General features: G+C 44.5%; 1 protein-coding gene across 8 annotated transcripts in view; it reads right to left on the bottom strand.

Moving 5' to 3' along the window:
- FOXN3 (forkhead box N3) overlaps positions 1–23,680 on the bottom strand; it is a 217,365-nt gene that overhangs the window by 99,205 nt on the left and 94,480 nt on the right. For all 8 annotated transcript variants that reach the window (XM_069783664.1, XM_069783668.1, XM_069783667.1 and 5 more), the window contains exon 3: positions 11,854–11,990. In XM_069783664.1, coding sequence (XP_069639765.1) covers positions 11,854–11,990 — 137 coding nt within the window. The remainder of the gene's footprint in view (positions 1–11,853; positions 11,991–23,680) is intronic.

Genomic DNA, 23,680 nt, shown 5'->3' with positions numbered 1-23,680 from the left:
TTTACTCTTTTGTAATGAAAAGAGATCACCCGCACTAAAACAGTACATTTTGTTTCTAAGTGCCAAAGAGAGCCGCTTCCCTGGCAGCTAGGCTGCCTTTTGACATAAAAAGTACACTGTATATACATATACCCATGCACTGAAACCCCCAGAGGTTTGCACATTTATCACTAAAACCACATTCAGTCATAGGGGAAAAAAAGCCTCAGACGCAAAACGGGGAATCTTATCAAAAGTATAACAACATGAAAACCACTGAACTGGATGAAACCAACAGCCTGTTTGGTCCAGGGCTTCCATGACCCAATGACAGAAATAAAAGTTTCACAGAAAGTGGAAGAGCAGCATAACACGATAAATCTGTGCTTGCTACTACAGCCCATGGGGACTTGAAATATTAGACTGATTTAAACCTAAAAATCCCACAAGGTCTAGTATCCTCTTCCAGATGCATTTGTATTAGCTCTGGACATGGTAGTTAAACAAAACTCCACCTTTTGGGGGACTATTGCTTAATCCTTAGCCTTGGCATTTTCCTGCGGTAGCAACTTCCATTAACTAATTTACACACTGCCTAACCCTCCTGCCCTGCTTTTTTTAACCAGTAGCAAAAAAAAAAAAAAAAAAAAAAAAGGCAAATGCTGCATTTTACAAACAGTTTCATAATTTAGAGACAAAACAAATGCCACTGACGAGCACCCCATGCATACACACTGCTCTGGGGACACCTGGAATGGAAAGAAACCCAACAAGAGTTTCTTGAAATCTATCTAAAACGCAGCCCCTTAATTCTCATTTATGCTTAGACGTACCAAAATTGCTTGACAGATTTTCTTTAAACAACTGTGGGGTTCCCAAAATTAAGTCAAAACATCTATGAAAAAACACAGTCCAGATAATAAAATATAACCTTCAGAGTTTCATCGTGGCTTTACTGAAAAAGAACAAGAAGTGCAAGTGCTGAGCACTTCTGTTTTGCAAGGGGAAAGGGGAAGGAACATTTTATCAGGGCACTGTGGTATAAAACACATTGGACAAGCAAAGAGCTATAGCTCTCACCTCCCGTCTTGTCACTTTGGGACAAACAGGTGAACATGGGAGGAAGACAGTCTCTCTTCCCAGCCACACAGGGTTCTGCTGAAGATGGAAATTTCTCTAAGGACCCCCTACCTCCTCCAAGACACAGTTTTTATATAAGTATTTCATTCTGATGAAACAAGCAGCTTGATTTTTCCAAGTCAAAATTCAAAACCTAAGTGTAAAAAAGTTTCATTATGAAAAAATACTCTATGCTTTTTGTTCCAAAACTTCAGAATGAGACATTTTAATACTATTTAAGCCCTTTCAGTTTTTATTCCTCTGAGCCATGGAAGTTCTTGTGAAAGGAGACAACTCTAGCAAAATAGTTTTATTCATCAAAATAGGAGGAATATCACTTTTACATGGTAGGATCGTACAATCAGAGGACAGATTCACACACATTAAAAACTGGATACAACAGAAATCCAGGTATCCAGAAATCCAGGTGATGAAGGGAGTTATAAAAGCCAGAAAAAAACATGGTCAGTAATCCCGACCTGCACGTGGCAACTCCAGCCCTTAGCTGAGGTTTTATGACATCAGAAGTGAAGTCGTAAGTGGCAATGTTGATGAAAAAAATCACGATTCAAGCATTCAATTATTAACAAACAGAATTATCCCCAAACTTACTTTCTTCAACCAAACAAATTAAAAAACCTGCCTTCTCCAGAAAGTGTACCAAACTATATATAGAGATACTATACTATCAGCATAGAATCATAGAATCATTTAGGTTGGAGAAGACCTTTAAGATCATCGAGTCCAACCATCAACCATGCCCACTAAACCATGTCCTGAAGTGCCATGTGTACGCGCTTTTTGAACACTGCCAGGGATGGTGACTCAACCACTTCCCTGGGCAGCCTGTTCCAACACCTGACAACCCTTTCAGTAAAGAAATTTTTCCTAATATCCAATCTAAACCTCCCCTGGCACAGCTTGAGGCCATTTCCTCTCGTCCTATCACTTGCTACTTGGGAGAAGAGACGAACACCCACCTCGCTACAACCTCCTTTCAGGTAGTTGTAGAGAGCGATAAGGTCTCCCCTCAGCCTCCTCTTCTCCAGACTAAACAACCCCAGCTCCCTCAGCCATTCTACATAAGACTTGTGCTCTACACCCTTCACCAACATGGTTGCCCTTAATACTGTATATACACATAATCTATATGCTGGGATACCATACATATCCCAGAAAAAGTGTGTTGGCTAATAAAGATTCAAAAAGACTAACCCACTGAAACTTGTTTTGAGCTTTTTATCTGAGAATAAATATTTACGAAAGAAATAGCTTTCAAGGAGAACTGCCTTTTGCTTAAGATTTAGGGCCACGGGCACTGCAATATGATAGTGTAAAAGCTCTAAAAGTTTAGGACACCTGCACTTTTTAAAAAAATCATTTGCAGAAAGACTGATTAATCCTTTGAAAAATACTGGGTCAGATACAGAGGCAGGGATTATGTGGACACCTAACACAGGTATGAAATACAGATGCACTTTTCTCTTAACTGTATGTATAAAATAATTGGAAACACTATTGTGACAAGCCTGGCTTCATACAGGTGCCCCCTATGACTGGGAGATAAGGAAACCAGAGAAGATTTTGTTCAGGACAAAGACCAGCTGGTCTGTGAGGTCTGAAGGTCAGTCTACCTTTCCCTGAAGCTCAAGATCTCCCAACCTGCTGCCAGCTGGCCCAGAGCCCAGGCTGAGGCTCCACCATCTAGTTCAGTTTTTCACCTCTACTGAGTAACCCAAGGCCAGATGGGCCACCTCCATCATCTGGACCCCACCTTGTTAGGATATTCCACAGTCGCACCATGATCAGCAATGAAACGGGACCCTCTTATTGTTCTGCTTCTCACTGATGTTGCGCAGAGAAAAGAGGAATTGATTGCCACTAGCCATGCTCATCCCCCAGGATGTTCCTCTATGGACAACCAGCATTTTTATGGTACAGTTGTCACCTTCTGTTATGACCTGGGGAGAAGCCAGGTCACTCGCAGACAGTTCCTCCAGCTCTTGGACTCAAGTGGACTGTCCCAAGATGATGAGGAGCTGCCAAGCAAGTCTGCTCGGCCTCTTCCTTAGCCAAGGCCATTGAACCTGTGTGCAGAACTGACACTCTCAGAAGTATATTACATATGGAATATATTGGTTACACAGATATTGGGAGTTTCGCATGAACTGCAACAGCTCCCTCACGCTTAAAGCATGTTCTCTATTCGCCAATATATATTCAAATGTTCGGTAAAAGGATGAAAGGTCCACCCAGGTTTTTAAGACAGAGCTGCAATTCTTGGAAATAGTCTACACACCTTACTTTGAGTCTAAACTAATACTAAATAAATAATGATGAGTTAAACTGCAAAATGCCTTAAAATCACATGAGTAACCATCATGGAAAAGCCACCCCTTACCTACTGTTTGAAAGACTCTGAAATTTTAACACTTTTTACTCATACAAAGTTTATTACTATTAATATCAGATTAGAAACTGTTCTAAGAATGTCAGTCTTACAACAGAACTGCAAATAAGGTGACTTTCCTTGTAAATCTTTCTTAATACAGGCACCAACAGAAAGAAGTCCAATAACTAATAGAGAACTGAAGAAAATCTAAAAGAAAAAAAATTAAAAATAAATTTAACAAATTTGAGTTCTACAAATAAAAACCCCTTTTCTGAATCCAACAGCGATAAGATGTGACACACTATGATACTATTTGCAGCTTCCCAAGCTTCATGAGTCTGTTTTCAAATGCAGAAATCAGATGATTTCCGCTACTGTAATATTGTATGATTAACAAACGTGATGCTCATGTCGGCCACTTTTCATCACACAAACACTAGCTCCCAAGTCCTAATTTTCAACTACTAAAATGTCAGTGAACTGTTACTGAATTTCGTTACACAGGCTTCCCCACCCATGCAACTGCTGCAGTTGTAATAGTGATGCAATGGCTATTAATGGGACGGAGGGTGAGAAACTGACTGAACACTGCCAAGTAACCAAAGGAGAGCTGTGCCACGTGCTCTGTTTTTTGCCATACCATATGGCTCATGCACTCCGCAACACATGCCCTAACTGCACAAGAACACACCGTGGGGACAGCGAGGAAGAGGGATGGGGAGCTGCAGAAGACATCTGCAGAAGCACAGCACTCACATGCTTCCAAGTTTCTGCAGTCAGCAATTCAGAGCTCTGTCAATGAGGCTACTCTAACAATTTTCATAGGGAAACACCCAGGGCTAGAGAGGGATTTACAAACAAAGAAAGAAAGATTTCAAAACACATCCCTAGACTTTCCTTTTCCCATGAACTGAAGTGGAAATATTTACGGTACCATTCCAAGCTATCTTTGGAATAAGGCTATATTTATCTACAGAAGGCACAGAGAAGGGGGGAAAAAGCTTAAAAAGCCAAGTAACTGGGAAGACTGTTCAACAAATGGGTCTATGAATAATAACAACATAAAGCAAGGAGCTGGTGTTTGCCCAGCACCTAGAGAAACATGACAGGCTAAGGATGCTGCTTTACAGTTCTTTACCAAAGGTCTGCAAACACGCAGCCAAAACAAAGACTCAACCAAATCTTTATGTATTTGGCAAATGGAAAACAAGACATTTGTACTATTTTGGGGGTATGGATGAGAAAGAGTTGAAAACATCTCAGCTGAGAAGGCTCAGAAGCATTTACCTAATTTTGAGAGGAATGAAAACGTGATTAGAGAGTTATTTTTATTTCTACCAGCCGTTCCTGCTGAGCACAACGGTGCTGCAGAAAGGATGCATGTAACTGTTGTGTAAAAGAGGGCAGACTTGGGACTTTCTGCTCTTCTTTTTCTGTCCAGGATCTGCTGCCACCTTTCCCGATTTATCTCCCTCCCCTTCACCTCCCTCATACTATAATGTACAAGAACATTCCTTTTAAAAGTTAAGAGCTGATCTGTTTTGTTTTCTAAAACTATGCTCAGTGGGATACTTCCCATATCACCAAAGTCTACTGGCTAGTGAGCTGATAAGAATATGTTAGAAAACAAGTCTTGGACTGGCAAATCCTCAATCATTTATGCGCTGATAGCATTACAGACATCTCAAGCAAGACTCAAGCAAAAGTTCTTTTTTCTTTGCTATTCCTACTTGGCACCAAGCAGAATCGATGTTCTCTAACTTGCCAGAAAACAGAAATAAAGCAGCATAATCCCAAAGTATATATGCTCTCCAAATCAAGACATGTTATGGTGTCAGAGGGCACAATTTGAAAGAACTTGTGTTTTCTGTGATTTCTGAACTACAAAAACAGTGAAAAAAAATTCCCCAAAGACTCCACCTTAACACCACACCAAGAGAAGAAAACTCATTCTGACTCTATCTGGGAAGTAAAGTACCTAGATCAGTCTTGATAAAGGGGTTGTAACATGCACAGAAATTAATATTAGACTGCTCTATGGTCAGCTTAGTTTCCTACCGAAAGCAAAACCAACAATACAGAATTAAATCCATGTTTCCAGACTGCAAAGGACAACCAATTAATTTCCAAGTCTCTTCCTGCAGGGAGATGCTGTGCAGTGTCGTTCAGTGCTTCAAAGTTTTCAGTGAATGGAAAAAGGTTGTTTGACCAACTTCACCAAATGGCCACAGATGATCGTTTCTGATCTCAACTTATAAAGCGTATGGATAAAAAGAGTGCTTACACATTGTCCAAAACAATAACCTATAACATACTGACTTTGATGCAGGTTTAGCTTCAATAAACAACTGCGAAAGGGAGAAGCTTGTGACGGTAAAGCCAAAACCCGCAAATATTTGGAGGAGCTGTTCCAGTAACATCAGTTTCCTAAGCAGTCGATTCACATCAGCCGTCCTCGGCAGGGAACACTTGCCTGTTTTGCAGCCACAGCTTCGAAGTTCCCCATCCTGAGCGGGCTGTATGCCAACTGCATACCGACAGCGTGCGGGGGTGACTGCCCGAGGGGCTTTGCTGCAGCAGTGCGTGGGGGGCACGGGGGTCTGGGAGGCGCAGGCACAGCGAGGGCCCTGCCCGGGGACCTCCCGCTGCACGGCCGCCCCTCGCCCTCCTCACTGCACGGCGGCAGGACTGGTACTGGTGAGAGGGAAGTAGAAAGCTAGGACTAAAGAGAGGTAAGACTGTGTGTTTTCAGTCTCAAGACAGGCAAATGCAATTTTTTCTTTTAGTTCAAATCCAAATGCAGGCGTACCCAGGCCACCTCTCCTGCCGTTTACCACAGGGCTTCCAGTCAGTAGTGACGGCAGGTCCTGGCGGCTAAAGCTTTTTTCCTGAAATCCAAGTTTCAGAAATTTTTCACTGTGTCTCTATTAATAAATTTCAAAAGTTAGACAGGGGTTCATAATCACAAAGTCACCTTTTCTTAATCTCTACCTCGGGATAAAGAATAAGGAAAAACACTTTTATCAGAAACAGGTATCAAAAGACAAGACACTGGAGAAGTGATGAACGTTTAAGGAGCTCATAGCATTTTTAGGGAAGCCAGCAGCGGCAGGAAATAGTTAAAAGAGACATTAAATTTCATAAAACAGAAGCCACTTCAAATTTTTCAAATCCCAGGCTGGCAAAGGTCCATAAATTGTTTGGTCACTCGTGTACCTGCTGGCCCTCTGTGATCCATTGGCCTACACCTGTATCATATGCCTCAACAAGGGATGGAGAAAGGAAAATCAGATCACGAAGCCAAGCACATCTAAATGAAATGCTGTCCTGGAAAGTGACTCCACACAAGAAGCAGGGGTGTTTTTCTGCTGGCTCCTGGTGGGTCCTGGTCCCCGCCAGCCGCCGAGGCTGCAGCACCAGCCGGGAGCCCGGCAGCGCAGCGGGGCAGCTCTGCAGCACCCGCTCTGCCAACAACCAGCAGACACCACGTACACCAACTGCAGATCGACTCTGCTCTCCAACAACCGAAACTGCACTGCAGTTGAGTTTTTGCTACGTGTTTTCCTGTGGGTTCCAGCCCTGCAAGGCTCAAGCCCTCTCTACGGAGGGCAGCCAGGCTGAAAGCAGTGATGCATGCCAAAGGAGGTATTTTTCTGATAAAAGTGCTTTTATGTGCACAGGTGGACTCCATGTCCAAAGCCAAGCACAAATCCAGTTCAGGACTAACTGGGGTCTCAATCCTTCCTGAAGGAGAACCTATCAGCCAAGCTCACCCACGGAGCTGTTCCAATGGGAAGGAGCAAACCAACACGGAACCCAACGAAGCCTTTATGAACAGGCGGGCTGGAGCAACACAAGAAACCACTCTTCAGTTTCTGTCTCAGGCATGTTTGCAATTTCATCAGTTACACGGCAACTTAGGACAGATGCGTCAATGTTTGCCACTGGTTTAACAAACTACAACTAGCAAAAAACACCAGAAAAATGAAATGCAGTGCAGTAATGCTCCACAAGTCTGTAAAGGGATCTAGCCAATACTCCTAGGTGGTCACCCAGATCTTCAAATATTTTTTATCCATCTGTGAAACTAATAATTTCTGTTATTTTACATTTCCTGATAGTTTTCAGCAGTAGAAGGAGAAATACAATTGAGAACTAGCCCCGTGTAATACACACAGAGAAAAGAAAAATCCACTTCAAGATCTCCTCAAAGTGCTACTAGAAGAGAAAATCCCACCTACAGCTCAGTTAAGTCAGAAAACTGGAAATAAACCATATAGACAAAATATCAGGGCACTGACTTACATAGTTACTTAACCAAGTTTGCGTCTATAAATGTATTTCAAGGTTGCTCTTGCCAACGTGATTGTAAATATTTAAAAAGAAACACATTAGACTAAACCAGCAATTTTTCCACACCATGGAGAGAGCTTTTTCCTTGTAACGCTGTGTATCACTGTTAGTTTGCCCTAGAAATTCATCGTAAATGACATGATATATGCTTCAATTACAAGAACCAGATAAAAATCTAAGATTTTCTTTTTTGTTTGGCATGAGTATTGTTTTTTAAGAATACACATCCAATCCAACTAAAATTAAATAATTCACATTACTACAGTCTTCTTCTAGCTTACTGTTAATCTTCACCCTGAATTGCAGTAGCAATTCAGACAACTGCAGTCTGAAGTTCCTTCTTATGTACAAACACTGCAAGGTTGCTTTTCTCCCTGAAACTATGGTCTTCTATACATGGAGCCCAATATAATCCAAACTTCCTGGTTTGAGTCATATGTCTAATCTTAAACGATACTAGTATCAACACTGACTCAGCCATCCAAATGTGTGGGTGCGCATTGTAAACCTCCTTCATAAAAGGTCCTCCCTGTTACATTTATGCAGGATGCTCTAATGAAGTTGTAAAGCTAAATCATCTGATGTAATTAACTCTGCTCAGAAAAGGAGAATTTGTCTGTTCAGTGACCATCTTGGTTGAGATATTTTTACAATACATTCCTTTACTCTGTGCTCAATTCACCCCTAAGGTGCTTATGCAGATACTAAACAGAACATGTGATTCATTTGTGTATCGTTATTCTTTTAAAACGTCTGATAAATACAAGCAATAGGTCACTTTGCCCCTGTGGAATCACACCAACTGATCCTTATAAACCTTGTAATTCCTCTGATTAATCCCGTTCCTAGAGGCAGGAGTAACATTGGTGAATTATCTGGTTCCAGACATATTTCATTAATATCAGGTGGCATAATTTCTCGTAGTTGTGGGCTTCAGTTACATAAGATGGATAGACAGCAAAACCTCTGCCACCCAAGGATTTTTTCTAGACATATTATCTTCAGCATCAGAAAAATTGCCCTTGGAATTTGTTACTATGACGATGTATTGCTCTGGAGATCTGACGACGGTGGAGTGGATTTACATTTTCTACCCGTTACTGGGTAGTCTTTGTGCACATGAGAAAGCAATCACATACATATGGGATTATTGCTTTTCCAAACACATAGGGCATGTTCAACTAGTTGTGAATATATCAGAAATATATTTGAAAAAATGATTTTGCCATGTAACTGCCAACGCAATTAATTCAACAGTCACCGATGGCCTAGACCAGCCTCGTGTTGATGTTTCACCAGTCATTAGTATATGAATAAATAAATATTTTAGAAGACCATGGGATGATTAAGATTTATTTGACAGCGGAACTGCTGCAAGATAGCCAGCTAAAAATAACAGCAAGACCACGATTTCTTCATACAAAACCTGGCCTCCTTCCTTTGGGCGTCTATTTGCGAGGCATTTGCTCCCGCAGCCATGCAAGCTCTTTGTTTTATGATGCAGTCACTATAAGGAAGACTTGAAAACCCTTGGCAGCAGAAGCAGTGCAGCAGCAGCTCTGACATCCCACGGTTTCCAAGGAGAGGAAGTTTCCCTTTCAGTTTTGGGACTCGCTTGCAGGTGTTTCGGTAGCACCCTCCCTCTCCCTCGCACAGAAGACAGCTTTCCCATTTGCCCAGCTACATCTGGGCATCAGCAAAAGCAGGCAGCCTTTCAAAACGCCTTCTTAAATCCCATGCTCTTTGGCACGTGCCAGTACATCTCTCCTCTCCCACCCGTGAAAACAGGCTCTGAGGTTCTGGCCACCCACCCCGTTAGAGGAGGGCAGCACAACTCTTACCGAGGTCTGCGGCTCTGCAGACGTCCTTTGCCCCACACAGCGAGGACGGGAGAGCAGCGGGCACGTGGCTGTGCAGGATGCAGGGCAGCTGCCCCAGGGCAGGCTCCCTGACACCCGGCACCCAGCCAGGGCATCTCTACGGGCTCGTCCCTGCAAGGACCCCTCGCGCCAGCGCTGCTGCACCGCTTCCTTCCACCTAACCTGGAAAACCTATCTGCGAGCTCCTGCAGGCAACGTCTGCCAGCAAATTGCACAGCGGTTCTGGCAAACCCGACCCATTAAGTCAACAGTCACTTCCAAGCATAAAAAAAAAAAATCGGAGATCCTCCTGCTTTTCACTGCGTGTGTTTGCTGGACTTTTTTTTTGCCTGCAGGGATTAGAAGGGATCAAAATCCCTCCATTTCTATGTCAGACGTGCATTACACTTTTACTTGATACGAGAATCTCTGAATAAATCTGTATGGGCATAATTAAAATACTCTTAAAAAGGCAACGGAAGTGATAAGGCTCTGGAGCCAAGCCTTGTTCAAACGCACAAATTACAATTTTAAAGCTATTATTCAAATTATTTATCTATCCTTCTGCAAAGCACAGCAGCGGTGGGATCGCTGGGAGCAGGGGAAGAGTGAAAAAACCCCTTCTAAAGGTGGTACTACGGAAAATATTTTTCTAGAGCTCCACATGAAAGGCAAGACAGAGTGCGCCGCGCTGCTGCTGTACCACTGGTGCCGCGCTGCTTCAGGAAACCCCCAGCTCCTGTCACCTCCGGCTGCTGGCTGACCCCAAGCTCACTTCAAAACGGAGGGGTGGGGGGGGGTGTAAGACCCCGGCGCCTGCAGTTCTCCGCGGACCGCACAACCCGGTACGGGATCCCGATTTTCCAAAAACTTTCGGAGCGGCTGCCGTTGCTGCGCAGGTTACCCGTTGCCACGGCAACGGCGCGCGGCTGAGCCCCAACGGCCGGCCCTTTCGCCCGGCAGCGCCGTGATGCAACGGCACCCGCCTGGGCCACGCGTTGCCAGGGAGACGCCCGCGTTGCTATGGCGACCATCACGCTCACCGGGCGCCGGCCCCGCGTCCCCGGCCCCACCCTCGCCCCCCGGCCCGCCCCGCCCCGCCGCCGCGCCCCGCCCTCCCCACCGGCCGCAACGCTGACGCTGAAACGGCTCCGGAGAAAAGAAAAGAAAAGACACAAACAAAAAAAATCCCCCAAACAACAAAAAACCCCAAACCAAACAACGCCCCCAAGCCCCACGAGAGCCACCACTGTCACTTCTTAGTCCCGGCGACGCTGCTGACCCCGGCTAGGGCTGGTTAGAGACGCCCTCCTGATTTTGTGGGGTGCGGTACAGCGCTGGCCGCGACCGGCACTGCTGCCCCAGCCGTGACGCGCTGCCAACGTTTGGAAAAAGTGAAGAAAACGATTTCCGTATTAGCAGTGAGCAGAAAGCAGTTGTGTCAAAACCTGGCGTTTGCTTCCCCGCTCGGTGGACGGCAGCCGCAGGTGATCCCTCTTCCTTCACTAAGGTCAGTCACAAGCGACGGCCGGACCAAAACCAAACGCGAGACAAATGAAAAAAACAGGCCCCACACCTGTTTCACCCAAGCAAGGCAGAAAACCGGCTCTGGCTCTCCCCCGCACCCCTCCGGGACAACCCCAGGGCAGGCACTGGCGCAGGAGCGCGTAACTACAACAAAGGCTGTTGAAGTCACCCGGGCAGGGAGCTCGCCTGGGAACCTGAAGGTTGCACAGGCAACACCGGCCCCGTAGCTCGCTCGGGGGAAAAAACCAAGCCCATCTCCTCCGAGCGAGGGTCCCGTGCTTTCACCTACTGCAAAGGGGATAAGCGGACGTCTCAGAGCTCTCCATCTGGTATACGCATTTTAATTTCAGGCGTTCTTTTGCCAGAAGGCTCTGCGGCTCACGCAGGAGCAGGACCGCAAGCTCGGCTCCGGGGACTCGCTGCTGCCGCCCGCGCAGGGGGACGGGCAGGTAAGGCGTCCCGGCCAAACCCGGAGCAAGGCCAGGCTGCCGCTGGCGCTCCCGGGCTTTCTTCGCTTGCACGTTTCCAAATGGCATCACTTAATTACATTTAACGTCTTACCCAAGATTCATACGCAACACTGGATGAAAACATTTAGAGTTGTAAAATGCATCTAGTTCTTACCTTTGATATGCCTGAGGAGATGTGGGAGGTGTATTGAACACATGCGAATATGGGTGATAGGGTGTCTTTTTCAAAGCCTGAATAAGATTTTGTCTATATTCTGGGTCTATACACCACAAGGACCCCTTTCCAATACTCTGCAAAGAAAAAAGAATTAAAAAAAAAAATCAAATATTTGATCTAATGGCATAGCCTTATTTATTTAGCAGTATTTGTCAGGAAAAGCAGTGGGTTTGTGTTTTTTGTCTGACAGAAGTGAACGTAGTTTGCTTGCCAGAGATTATTGCTCCATTAATAACGTATTGCAACTGTATGATTTAAATCACGCTTCTGGGGGGAAAAAATTAAGAACGAATGTTTTCTTGCTTCCCTACCCACCCCCCCACCTCCCCCGCCCCTTGTTACTAGTGAATATGATTTAGTAATATCTGGCAATTTCCCCATCACCCCACATTGGAAAAATAAGAAGCTACAAGCTACTGTTAAATGGAAACTTTGAAGAAAAGTAGGCTCTTTTTAGAAGTGATTTTCTTTCCCTTTTGCTGTTATACGAACAAGAAACAAGGCTAAAAAGGAGGGGTTTAAACACCCTAGCAACTGTTTTAAAAATAAAAGGACTTAATCCTTCAACCCACATGACATCAGTGCCATTATACTACAAGAGGAAATTAATCATCTCTTCTCCCCTAAGGGGAAAAAAAATATCCCCAAAACCCAAAACAACAACAAAAAAGCCCACAGTATAATCAGAGTTTAAACCATTTAAGGGTGTTGTGAAATTGTGATCGGTTAAAACAACAGTTACTGTAATTACCCTTTCTGGACACACGGAGCAACTCAAGCAGTCAATTGGTAATGCGAAGACTACGCTACAACTCAGTATTTATTCTGCAGTTACAAGCAGTGCAATTTCAGTTCTTGTCTCAATCCCATCAGAGGTCAGGGTGCAGATATTCTGAATTGTTTCGTGTGAGTTCTCAAACAAACAGAAAAACAACTTTCCCTCGGCTCCACTATGAAAGCATACAAAATGATAGCTCAGGAGCAGCCTTGGTCTGCTTTTGAACATATGTAAAACCAAACACCAACCCTAACTGTTGACTGAACTCCCCTGGCAGGCTTTCAAGGCATTATGATAAGATTTTTGGTAAATGTTGACGTTTTCTGGAACAGGTCGGGGAGGCTGCACTACTGCCTCTAGCCACTTTTCAGCCCAGGACAGGACCATCCCTTTTCTCAACTTCAACTTGAGCAAGGCTCTCGGTTTCATGTGTTGAAGAACAAACACACACACACACACACACACAAAAAATCACACCAAAAGTGGAATATTATTTTCTAAAGCCACAAGGAAGACCAAGACGTTTGTTTCCTTTCGAAAACTTGTCATCTTTGCAGAGCCCTACCAACTCCTAAGCCCTCTGCCTCACAGATGGCTTTAGGCTACACAGGGCAATGTGCAAAGTGCTTACAGACCTTGTTCCAAGCTTACAGACAGCAAATCTGCACTCAATTCTCCCCCCAAAAAATAGAAGAATAAAAAAGAAAAATCTTCCCCAACATCACTGGGTGGCTATGTGGGAGCATCTAGCAAGTTCACAGCACTGCATGAAACTTGGCTTGAAAGAAGGAAAGGGGCTGGCACAACCTGCAGGGGCCACAACCGCTTTCTTTCAGAAACAAGCACATCTGCTGGAGGGATGAAGAAGGAACCATCTTCTGCATGCTGCTCTGGTGGAACCAGGAACATGGGGTCAAGCCTCTTCAGGACGGCAGGGTTCAAGCCTGTCTCTCCCCTTGCTTCCCAAGGACACTCTACCAGAAGGCCACTGAACAGTCTAAGGGGAGACTTCTTCCAGCTCTCGAGGTGAGGCGGGGCCCTTGCATGGCCAAAAAGCCCAAGATTCAAGGGGCTAGAGAGAGCGAGCAAGGAAGACTCTAGGGCTCTCATCTTGGTAAAGCACTACAGCAGATGACTGAAAGATCCACTGCTGGTGTCAGTGGTGGAAGCTGTGTGCCGCACATCTCAAACCAGTTTGCAAAAAGGAGGTGGTTATGTTTAGCCCTCTTTTAAATATGGGACAATGAGCCAGAGACTTGACGTGATAAGCCTAGTAAGTGACTTTTTAGGCAAAGGACAGAGTCAAAAATAGCATCCAAACTTCTCAAATTCCACTTCCATGCTCTATCCAAGAGCCAGAGCAAGAAGAACATAAAATTTCCTTTTAAGCAAGCAACGTGCAAAACTAGGAACGTTTTTCAGGAGAAAACCTTTGCTGGATTCCTTACTCCTTACAGCATGGGATAAGCTTTAAAAAAAAGCTACACTTGAATACCATCTACCTTATTTGTACTTACTGGAACACAACATATTGTTTCCAAACTTCTCTGTTTTTTCATTTACTTCCAAGACAGACTTTTCATCTACCTGGAAGAGATTACTCCCCAAAACCCATCAGAGTTAGTTCAAGTTGAGGGCCTTACAAGATGAAGTCACTACTGAAGAGTAACTTCAAAACCTTTCATTACTGTTAAGCTAAAATTGTTTGGCTTGCCCATATTCTTGCAAAAGCCAAAAATAATCTCACTGAAAAACAGAAACTCTCTCACACAGAAAGTATTGAGAAGAATTATACTCCTTGTTAGAAGAAACACTGGGAAAGCAGATTTGCCACATTTTCACTGCAACTGAGCTGTCTTATAATTTAGCAGCAAAACCAAATGCAATTTAAGGCAAAGCTCTCCAACCATGCAAAGCTCCTTTTTTAAGATAGTTACTTTTGTTTTTTCCACAATCACACAAGAGAGCAGAAATAAAAAGAAAACTGAAGTGTCATCTGGTTAAGAATCCTTCTTGACTGTCGGAGGTGTGAAGAGCTTCGTTAACTGTCTGTTTAGATGTGTCATTATTCTTCCCATATACAGAGCAATCATGGGAAAGGAAATCATTGGAACTCAGACCCATCGGTTAGTGATTAATTTCCATCTTATGACACTTGGCGTGCTGCTTCACTACCTCCTCCAAGCCAAAAGTCAATAGTGGCTCCAATCAAAAACCAGCAAGGAAGGGGAAAAAAAAATCCCTGGATTACATTTGTCTCCCAGGCAACAAGTGACTGAGGAGTGGATAACAGCCCCCTGATCATCTCAGCACTGGAGTGCTTTCAGACCTCCTGACATGCTGCTTCCTCTCAGGGCCAGATACAGCCACCTCCCTCCCTCCCTCCCTCCTGCCCATCACAGGTTACTGCTTCTGCATTCATTTTTAAGGTTATTAAAAACAAGGGGAGTGTTACTACGAGTCCCCTTCACCTTGACCAAGAGTAGACTACAGTTGCAGGTAAGCTGTTTCAGAGGTACTGATGGGGAGAGAAAGCAACACATAGAAGTTTCCCCCATGAAAGTTTATGACTGAATACTTTTTCTTTTAAAAAATTCGTAATTATTCTTTCTATTAAGAAATTGTTATGCCTTTTCCTGTCATTTAATATTTTAAGTATTGTAGATTCTATCAGGATATTGTGTATTAAATCCCAACTCATTAATTCATTTGCTCTTTCTCATATCTGAAATATGAAAATCTGATTCCCCCCCCAACAATTAAAACCAGTGCATTGGCATGAAAAGGTATGTGATACACTCAGTGTCCAATTGTTTTTACTCCCAATGGACTGCATATAAAAGTTTTAAAATCCTACTTTATGCAACCTATTAGGATCCAAACAAAAATGTTTGGTCATCTTTTAGTAGAATTGAAAAAAAGTTTGAAATTCAAAAGAACTAAAATGCTGCCTGTCAGCTCTTTCAGTTGTTATAGTTGGGGATAACAGCATTATCCACTATTAAAACATCTCATTATGAAGATTTTGCTTCCATATACCTCACAACTAACTGCCTGGCCTTACATATCACCTATATTCTGCCCAGAGCTCAATAAAAAAAAAAACTTGCATGTTGAGCTCTTTCCAAGACCAATGGCTGAGAAAAAATATATACCCTGTCTATATAAAAATTCCAGAAAATACTTACTTGAGGAATTTTGTTCCCTGGTTATTTTAGCACAGACTTGAAATGTGTTAGGAATGCAACTTTTTTCCTTTTCATTGCCATACAAACAGTCTGCCCAAAATGAAGCTTTGGGAAGAGAGCAGATACAGGAACCGCAAAACTCGCGGGCTCAGAGGGACACTGGCAATTTAAAATCGTACCTTCTGAAGCTCCAGTTACACGTTCGCTTTGAATGTGCATGGGACTGCGCTGGAACCAGGGAGAAGCAGCTCCAGGCACCCACATCTCTCGCAGCAGCATCACCACCAAGAGGGTCCTCTAAGGGAACAGACCCCTAAGGGAACATCCCCCAAAAGGAATGTAGTGGATGGAGGGGTCTGAGCTGCTGCTTCCCTGGTCCTCGCTGCAATGCTCTCCTCTCTGTCCTCTTGCCTGTGCCCGGCCCTTCTTCTACAAGCCCATTTCAGTCATTTTCCTCGAAGAAAACTATTTTGCGGGCACAATTTCAAGTCATTTAAACTCAATGCATCTCTCAGAACAGCACACTGAGAAAGGAAAACCAGGACTCTGGCTGGGCACAAAGCAGCTCAGAAGAGGAATGGGAAAACTGGTGTGACGTAGAGCAGGGGTACATGGGAGAGAGAGCTGGGGTGAGCTGGGCAGTGAGGCTGGCAGACACAGCCCCAAGGGAAAGACCAGAAGAGCCATGCAGCCGAGACCAGAGACATCAAGATGCTAGGCACCGACACAGGGGTAGGCTCAGAGGCTTGGAGGAGAGGAACCAAAACAAGAGACCCCCGAGTGCATGAGTGACCCCACAGCTCTGCACAGGTGTCCAGGCTACACCAGCAAGCTGAAAATTATTAAACTGAACTCTTCAAGTTAAGGACCCTGCTACTTCAAACAAGTGAACAAACCCAAAACCAAGCCAACAGCTCCCCAGTGAGTAGATCTGTCCTTTTACTTCTCCACTACCAAACCAGGAGGGGATGAGTGGCCGTGGCTAGACTCTCCTGAACCAAAACTGTCAGCAATATGAATTAGGCATATGGCAGCTACGCAGGCTGAATTGGTGTAGATGTATACCATCTTTGAGAAACATGCCATGCTGGTTGCAGGGTTGCTTCAGGAACTGTGGAAGCAAACAGAAAAAGCACACATTTCCCATTACTTTGTCATGGTTTAAGTGCAGCCAGCAACAAAGCACCATGAGGCCACTTGTTCAATCTTCCCCACTGGTGGGATGGGGAGGAAAAAATGAAAAGCTCATGGGTTGAGACAAGGGTGGGGAGGGATCACTCACCAATTATGGCCATGGACAAAAAACAGACTCAGCGTGGGGAAAAAACAAAGTAAATTTAATTTACTACCAATCAAATCAAAACAACGATAATGAGAAGTAAACCCAAATCTCAAAACACCTTTCCCCCACCCCTCCCTCCTTCCCAGGCTCAACTCCACTCCTGATTTTCTCGACCTCCTCCCCCTCCAGTGGCACAGGGGGACAGGGAATGGGGGTTGCGGTCAGCTCATCACACATTGTCTCTGCCACTCCTTCCTCCTCAGGGGGAGGACTCCTCACACTCGTCCCCTGCTTCACTGTGGGGTCCCTCCAACGGGAGACAGTGCTTCAACAAACTTCTCCAGCATGGGTCCTTCCTGCGGGAGACAGTTCTTCACAAACTGCTCCAGCATGGGTCCTTTCCACAGGCTGCAGTCCTTCAGGCACAGACTGCTCCAGTGTGGGCTCTCCCATGGAGTCACAGCCATCTTCAGGGGCACCCACCTGCTCTGGCGTGGGCTCCTCCCTGGGCTGCAGGTGGGCATCTGCTCTCCCGCTCCCCTCCATGGGCTGGGGGGGGGACAGCCTGCCATCTCACCATGGGCTGCAGGGGCATCCCCTCCTCCCCCGCTCCTCCTCCTTCCCTCCTTCTTCACTGACCTAGGTGTCTGCAGAGGGGTTCCTCTCACATTCCAATCCCACTACTCACTGCAGGTTTCCCTTCTTAAATCTGTTCTCCCAGAGGCACTACCACTGTCACTGATTGTGTTGGCCTGGGCCAGAGGCAGGTCCGACTTGGAGCCGGGGAAGCTTCTGGCATCTTCTCACCAGAGCCACCCCGCAGTCCCTCCCTCGCTACCAAAACCCTGCCACACAAACCCAATACAACTCAAAAAAAGGACACTTCCAACTAGCATCTCCAGTCCCATGCTATCAAATCTTTAAATCGCATCACTGCGACTTATTAGTCCCTGCCTAGCTCAGTGTAAGTTCTTGAAGCCATTAACACAGGACCCATAAGTAACACTAAGGACACCTTCTGCAGTGATGAGGAATCTTTTGGTTTCAGTATTCACTATTACTGATCTAAGGGTTTGCTCTCATGGATGAAACCTACTGTCACAGCAAATGATCTCTCTGCTAGTAATAGTGGAGAGATTACTGGGTATCAAAGGTTCTTGCTCAAAAGAAATATTTATCCTGAGCACATTGTGCATAGCTACCCTGCAACAGTGGGCTTGAAGCAAGGCCTTCACACAGACTTGCCACGAAGTTTATCCACGGGAATGCCATATAGCTTCTACAGATGTCCGAGTATGCCATGCAAGCACAGAAAAGTTTCTATAGGATCAAAAAGAATTGGATGATAGAAATATCCATGATGTCACCACAGAATTTAAAACAACTGTTCAAGTAACTACAGCCAGGACCAGAATCTGAAAAAATAATTTTTTTAGACCAGAAATAGATTTCTGTGCATAAGGTACAAATAAGAACAACATTTCTCAGCTTCTGTGTCTGCACCACATCTACTGCGGCGGCACGAAGTCATCAGCCTCCTCCTGACAGACGCCATGTCTCTGGAACCACTGCTGGCTGCTCACACCTGCACGTGGAACCTCTGGGGGTGGTGAGAGCATGCCCAGGGCTGTCAGGCAGCAAGGACCCATACAAGCTCCCAAGAGAACCGGCACGATGGAAACGTCTACCCATGAAAAGAGCAGGGTATTTCACTCACCACCCGACACTGCAGTCACCCAAAACACAGAGCGATTCTAGAAACCTTCACTAAAACAGGTTTCTGGTTGGTTCCCAGGGACAGCAAACACAAATTCCCCTCTTCTCGCCTTACCAAAAAATCTATTTCATAAGAAAAGTGAGAGATTTTTGTGAGGAGGTGGAGAGGCGGGAGGAGGGGAAGTAAAATACTTTCCGAGTGGCACCTTGTGACACCCTGCCTTCAGGTCTGAAATGCACCAAGAGGAACACAGAAATCACTCTAAAATCCACCTCAAGAGAGGAATGACTTGCTTAAGTAACTTTCTTGCACTACGCAGAGACACCTGCCAAGTGACTTAAAAATCACCCTGCAATACAACACAGATTACACATCCTTCACCAAATATGCCGCTACTCTTGAAGGTTTCCAAGCGCTGTGCAGGCACTATGGGAAACAAGTGGGTCACGATTACAAAATTCACCAAGACTAGAAAATGCAAGTCTACTGCGACCACTGATGCCGTGTTGAATCAGCACTGCACCAGCAAGGGCAGAGAGGCTTTTCAATATCCAAAGAGAACTTGTGCAACCAGGAACACTGCTCAAAGGCCAGCTCTGTGCTATTCACTCACAGACAGCGATGCCAAGAAGAGTGTGCCTTACTTTTTTAGTTCAGCTACCCATCCCTCATGTTAGCCTCCTCTAAATGAAGGGCATCACTGCTAAAATAGGACCAACTCAGAACTGTAGTTCCTTCATTTACGTGAGGCAGAATTAGCATACTAGTACAAAAACTGGGGAAAGATAGTATGTAACAAATTTTAAACTGTTTAACTGGCAAATGCTCAGGAAGATTTAAGATTAAGATGCCGAAGTTAGTCTGCTGGTCTGTTTAAAACTCTGCTGGTTATCTTTGCTCGTCGGTATTTCAAGTTATCAGGAGACATAATGCTGCTTGCTCTGCCTGCCTACATTTTTTCTCCAGTTTTAAATAGTTTTTTTTATGAGTGGTCACAGCTAATAGTAAACCTTTATCCTCTTCAACAGCTATGTACCTTGCAGATGAGGCTGGCGGGTTCTCTAGTTACTCCTTTTTTAAACAAATGAAGTAATTCGCAGAAAGACACAAACAGAACATTTGAATCATCTGAGGTCAGCTACTTTAAAAAAAAAAAAAAAAGAAAAAAGAAAGAAATATAACTGCTAAGGAATTCTTAAAGAAAAACAAAGCCACTGCCAATGATTGCTATTATTATAAAACACATTCCTTAGATCCACTGTAATCTCACATAAAAATTACAAATAACTATTCATGCAGTTTAAGGGTAGATTTTCTTCATTCTCTTCCAACATTTCCAGCACAGATCAGTGAAATTCTACATGGTCAGTTCTAAAGAACTGCACTATAGACCTTAACAGCCATTTTAATGACAGTAACAAATGCATGGTAAGCATTTAATTTTCAGAAACCCTCACACAAAATCCCCCTTACCTATGAACTCAAGAGTTAGAAACTTCCCCTGCCCTCCTGAGGAAAGTTTGGCAATGTTATGTGAGAGCTTGACAGCAAGAGAAAACTAAAGTAGTATTTGCATGCAGCATAACAAAACCCTCACACCCACTCCTCCTGCATGTTTTCAGCTCTTTTTTCAGTAAACTAGCAGTCACAGCTCAGCTCAGGCACAAAGCTGAAAAAGAGCTCTGACTAGCTAAAACACAATTACATGACCATAAATATACGCTCATTTAACGCATTAAATTAAAGGTTTGATGGGAAGGCTTGCTGGAGTATAGCGTTCAACTCAAGTAAACCAGTTGCATCAAGAAATCACCCACTTTTCTCAAGAAAACAAAAGGTTGGGGCCTTTTAAATCTTATTTTGCTCCAAGTAAAAACATCCATTAGTTCAAATCACACAAGTCCAAGCCTCTGCTTTTCATGCTTATCTCTTGGTATTTTAGCTCACTTGCTCAGTGAGCTACCCCAGACACCAACACAGCCCTCAACCTTTTAAACCCCTGGTTTGCCTTTAGGAAAATGGCCTGATTCTGCCCCAAGTGGTGCAGGGACATTAACCATGCCCATACCTCTCGTGTCCTTCCAGTTACAAAATGGGCACTCTCTTTCCAACTGGAAAGGCTGGGTAGGTAAGTAACTTCACTGAGAATGAGAAGTATGATTATAGTGGAAAAGGACTACTTAGCACAAAACAAAATAAAACAAAACCCCCCAAACCAAACGGGAAACCAAGCATGCAAATAAACAATGCTACAGGAATAAAAAGGCCAGACCAGCACTGGAAGTAACAGCTGGAGAAAAGGAAAGGCTGTGGTATTCCACAGTCAAAGAAAAAAATGCCTATTTCACAGGCAAGATGCAGTGTAAGATCCTGCAACACAAGAAAGTGCTACCGAAACGCGCACTGTCCAGTACTCTTCCAATGTTAAAGGAGTTCAAGTCTCACCAGCACAAGACACATTAGAAGTTTTCTTTTTACCTTTGGACTTGTATGTGCTATCAGCGTGAAGGGCCCTGCTCCGTTCAGCAGTGCCTTCACAGGCTGGCCCGCATACAAACCTCTGAAGAGTGCCCCATAAGTAGAGCCAGAGGCACAGGTCCTATGGCCTTGACTACCTACCACAAGTAGAGCAAAGAAACGGTGGGTAACATCCCACTGCAATGGCTGCGAGACAGCACAGGAGTGACTGCGTGGACGGTTCAGGTTTTACACAAATGAAGGTATTCATGGGATCTTAAGCAATTTTTTACCTCGGCACTCCGCCTCATGAGTACAGAGAAGTCAGAAATGTCTTCTAGTGAGTGACCGACACCCACCAAGTCTGAACTGCTGCCAAAGACTACAAACCCAAGGCATGTCCGCAGAGTTCAGGCTCCTGATCCCACAAGGGGCACTTCTACACCGGGTCTGGAATGATTCTCTATTGTCATTTCAATCACGGTGACCCACTGCCAGATAACACCACGGGCACAGCTGATCCACTGCTCCTCCTCTAGCTCCTCCACTGCTCCTCCACGCACACCAGCAACTGTATTGTCCATTAGTACAGGTAAGCTCACAAATACTATTGCCTACAGCCGGCAGTGGATCTGCTACGCCACATTAGCTTCCCACTGCTCTCATCATCCTCCAACAGGCTCAGGAGGTGTTGCATTGTGTCACCCAACTCCAAGAGTCACATTTAGCCTGTTAAATATCTCCTTGTTGAGTTTACCTGCAAACCACCCTACAAAGCTATTAGGCTGCCATATGGAAATCCTGCAAGCAACTGAAGAAAGCACCATCATTAACTGCCCTTAAACAATGCCTGGCTCCTATATAAAGTAGTAGTATGTTGTTTCATGCTAGTGCCTAGCAACCCCAGACGTTCCCCAAAGCCTCCCCAGGCTAGCTGAAGTCTGGGCACTGAAGAAGACAAGCTGTGACACTGCTAGGGAGGAACAAAGTGCAAGATCAAACAGACACAGGGAGACTGGGCTGGGAAGACAGGAGAGCCCAAAAGACAAGCCTGTCAGCATGACGGGCCGTCACATGTCATTCTTCAGGGACATTAGGTAGCAAGTAGCATTAATAATGCTGTTTCAGCCTATAGAATTTCTGTGTATACATGGAAAGTGTAATTATCCCTACTCTATTGAAAAGAAAATTGAGGAGACACAGAAACAAAAGAATAAAAAAGAAGTTAAGTGCTCAAGGTCACCTATAAAGTCAAAGGAAAAAGAAAAAAGAAAAAAAATCCCTGAGACTCCAGACCAATAGCCCATTTAGTGGGGTGTGTTAATTTCATGTCAGAAAGGCACTCATTTAAATACCCACTAGTCATCCGATACTCTTCATGTTATCTAGATTATACAATTGGAAAAGACACAAATTGCCTTTTCTTACAAACATATAGGAACATCATATATGAAAACCTAGTGACAATTTTAAAACACAACCCATCACACAACAGATATTAAAAAATTATTCAACACTTGTATCTGCTAAAGGTTTACAGGTCATTTTTTGCCTACTAGTGTATTAATGATGAAATAAGCCAGTGAGTGAATTTCCAGGGGAAGGGGTTAACAGCTGGTAGAGACGGGTGGGAGGAAGTAGGTTGCACTAAATCCATTAGAAATAAGGAAGAGCTGACAAAAGCTAATGGATTTGCACCATTTCCCCCACAACTGTTCATTTCACGCAGGGTTTTTCCTTGCTTAGTATTTAATACTGGTTCACACAATGAATTGAGGGGGGGAAACCAGGCGCTTTGATAAATGGCTTGAGAGGCCGCCTGGATGTGGGGTTTCCAAGCGTCCCCTGGGCTCCTTAGGGAAACAAAGCTGTGCTCCATCCTGAGCCCCGCTCGGTAGCCTCAACAGATCCCTATCACCTGCAGCAGGCACACGCTAAAGAAAAACCATCCTCCTGCAACAGAGACTTCAGTGTCATCGCACATCTATCAACACACAAATTATTTCTGCCACTTACACATACTCCAGTCTGCTTGTGTCCCATTTCTACACTAAGTTCAGAGATACTTGTTTTTTACTATCATTTCTCTTTCCCACTCCTCTTTCTCATGGCTGAATGAAACCCCAGAAAGCAAAACAAAACACCACCCCATGCTGCAAACATCCTCCAAAATGAGGCAACTTATTGACTGCATTTGAAGCCTTCACCTCACTCACACAGCACAGATCAGCACAAACTCGCCAGGGCAGGGCCTGGCTTCAGGAGCCTCCACAGCCCAAATGTCACAATCTCAAACCTCACGGACTCCGACAAACCTGGGACTTCACTGCGACTCGGTACCT

The sequence above is a fragment of the Haliaeetus albicilla genome, chromosome 5 (assembly GCF_947461875.1).
Source record: "Haliaeetus albicilla chromosome 5, bHalAlb1.1, whole genome shotgun sequence".
NCBI lineage: Eukaryota > Metazoa > Chordata > Aves > Accipitriformes > Accipitridae > Haliaeetus > Haliaeetus albicilla.
The sequence above is the reverse complement of the archived record's forward strand: the minus strand, read 5'-3'. Positions and strand labels throughout refer to the sequence as shown.